The following is a 2,521-nucleotide window of genomic DNA, read 5'->3' as shown; positions in this document are numbered from 1 at the left end:
GACTACCGAGCTGCTCATGCCCCGACTGCCCTTTCAGCGACTGGTGCGCGAGCTGGCGGAGAACAACGTCCTCACCGGGCTGCGCTTCCAGGTGAGCGCCCTGGAGGCGCTGCAGCACGCCACCGAGGCCTACCTGGTGGAGCTGCTGGAGAAGACCAACCTCTGTGCCATCCACGCCAAGCGGGTCACCATCATGCCCCGGGACATGCAGCTCGCCGTTCGCCTTCGAGGTGATCCCTTGGGGTGGTGGTGATGGTGGTGATGATGGTGATCATCATTTATCACATCTCGTTCTACTCCTCCTCCTCTTCCAGCTATTTGCATTGCTTTTATTACCTAACTTCTATGATCTTTTTCTTCTTTTCTTCCTCCCCTTCTTCTTCTTCTTCATTGTCTCCTATGTTTATTTATTCTCTAGAGCTTTTATTCCTTTTATGCATTTCCACTACTATTTTTATTTCAACCGCTACCGTTAACGCTTTCCACTTTCTTTCTCTCTACAAAAAAACCGGTGAGCACAAGTTGTCCTTTTAACATCGCTCTTTGTAACTTTGACTCACTGGTGAGCAGTCAGCCTTTTTACAAGTTCAGCTTGGCAATCACTCGAGTGAGCACCTCAGTGACCAGTTCAGGACGAGCAGCGGCGGTGAACTGGCTCCAGGCGGTGGAGTTGGTGGACACCATAGAGTGGAAGGCGACAAACTTGATGCAGTTCTCCTTCAAGGTAGTCGCATTGTGGAGGTCAGCGTACAGAAGGGAAGTGAAAGCGGAGTCGGTGGTCAACTTCAGCGAGAGCTGACGCTCACAGGCCACTTTGAGGGCGTCCACCTGGTACTGGAGATTAATTAAAGATATTAATTATGAAAGCCAAAACTAAAAGGTCCTACCTTATCAGCTGCAGAGAAGAGCTCAACAGACAGATCATCCTTGCTCTCAACGGTGCTAGTGTAGATGTAGCGGAGCAGAGTGCGCATCACTTCAGCAGACACATCCTCAATGATCACCTTCTTCTCAATTGCCTCTTTGGTGTCCTCGTGCTCGAACATGGCTGCAAAGACCGCCGAGTGAGTGGCCAGGTGCAGCTTGTGAACCTTAAACTCCTGATCTTCTACCACCAGCGTGATGTCACTGTTGGCGCCCGTCTCCAGGAGAGCCTTCATCTTCTCAAAGTGGTCTCCACTTCGAGACATTTCAATCACAGGCGAAGGTGAGCAGCAGATGCCCGAGAAGGAGTCAGTCGGGTAGGAGACATTGATCTAGTAGAGAACTTGAATCAGTAAGCAACTAAATAAGTGCAAAAATAAAGCTTACCATGCACTCCAACACCAGCTCTCCATTGGAACGCACTGGCAAAGTTACGGCGTCTTCCCTGTTATGCAGATCGATTGACACTGAAGTTGGCGAGTTAACTAAGAGTGAATATCTTCCAACTAAAAAGTTTTAAAATAAAACAAGCTTAGTTCAAAATATTGGTATTCGATGAAAAGTGAACCACTGTAAACCTACGGTGCAAAATATTAATATTTTGAGGACTTTTCTTGTAAACTTTTACATTTTCTTCATTCGTTTCAACACTGTAGTCGATGACAATCACTGCATCCTCCTTCCAGTGGCCAATTTGGTCACCCGTTTTGTCGCCGCCTGAAATACTCTTCACTTGCACAAAAGCCGAAGTATGATTTTTCCATAAACTTTCCATCTTTTTAGTTCCATTAGGGTAAAAAAGAACTTTGAACTGCAAATCGTGCTCCGGAGCGTAGAACACCGGCGACTCGAGAGGTTTGCTGATGGAAACCGGGCCCACACGATAGAAGGCAAAGTCCTCAATGGTCCAAGTGCGTTTCAGGGTAAACTTGGTCATTGAGGTGGTGTAGTGCGACGATGAGGAAGGAGCAGTTGAAAATGATGCCATGCTGATGCTAATGCAAAGAACTTGAAGGAGACTTGACTTGATCTGACCACTTCTTTTTGGAAGTTTCTGTCCACTGCCAAATCACACGTGCTCTTCTAGTGTACTGTACTCTGTGAAGGGGCAAAAATGTGCTTGATTTTGTTTTGCGCCTTTTTCAGCTCTGGCTCTGAAAAAAGTTCCATTTCGGATTCTGACGCCTTTTTAAATTCTTGATGTGTTTTTAACGACTGTTTCTTTAGTTGCTCAACCACAGATTTTACCAACCAACCAAAAACCGAAGCCTCGTCATGGGCCACCGTTTGGAGCCTGAAGAGGAGGAGGAGGCTTTCCTCGCCTGCGTCGTCAAGGAGGTGTACCGCCGACTGGCCACTGAAGCGGCCGACCGGAAGCTGGCCAAAACGACTGACGAGTACGCGGCCAATCTGAAGAAGGTGGACGAGTACGTGACCGGCCTGAAAAGGCTCGACCTGCAAACAGGTTGGTGCTTCAACTTGCCGCTCACCGGTGGAAGCATCACAAAGGTATGATTGTTTGTTTGTGTTCAGCAAAAAGTCAATCAAATTCTCCATTTTAATCTCTTGTATATTTGATCCCTAGACTCGCATCGCT

At 47.5% G+C, this 2,521-nt stretch overlaps 1 protein-coding gene across 1 annotated transcript; it reads right to left on the bottom strand.

The window, feature by feature from the left end:
- Window positions 1-703: 703 nt before the first annotated feature.
- Window positions 704-1,699, bottom strand: LOC108355231 (speckle-type POZ protein-like; the record flags this gene model as incomplete). Its single annotated transcript, XM_017606398.1, has 4 exons — window positions 1,507-1,699; window positions 1,312-1,430; window positions 888-1,256; window positions 704-834 (listed from the first exon to the last, which is right to left on the bottom strand). Coding segments are annotated over exons 1-4 (812 nt in total), but the record flags the coding sequence as incomplete, so codon positions are not given.
- Between the last annotated feature and the right edge of the window lie 822 nt (window positions 1,700-2,521).

Source organism: Rhagoletis zephyria, unplaced genomic scaffold (assembly GCF_001687245.7).
Source record: "Rhagoletis zephyria isolate East Lansing unplaced genomic scaffold, Rhagoletis_zephyria_1.1 Rzeph_scaffold_43630, whole genome shotgun sequence".
Taxonomy (NCBI): domain Eukaryota; kingdom Metazoa; phylum Arthropoda; class Insecta; order Diptera; family Tephritidae; genus Rhagoletis; species Rhagoletis zephyria.
The sequence above is the reverse complement of the archived record's forward strand: the minus strand, read 5'-3'. Positions and strand labels throughout refer to the sequence as shown.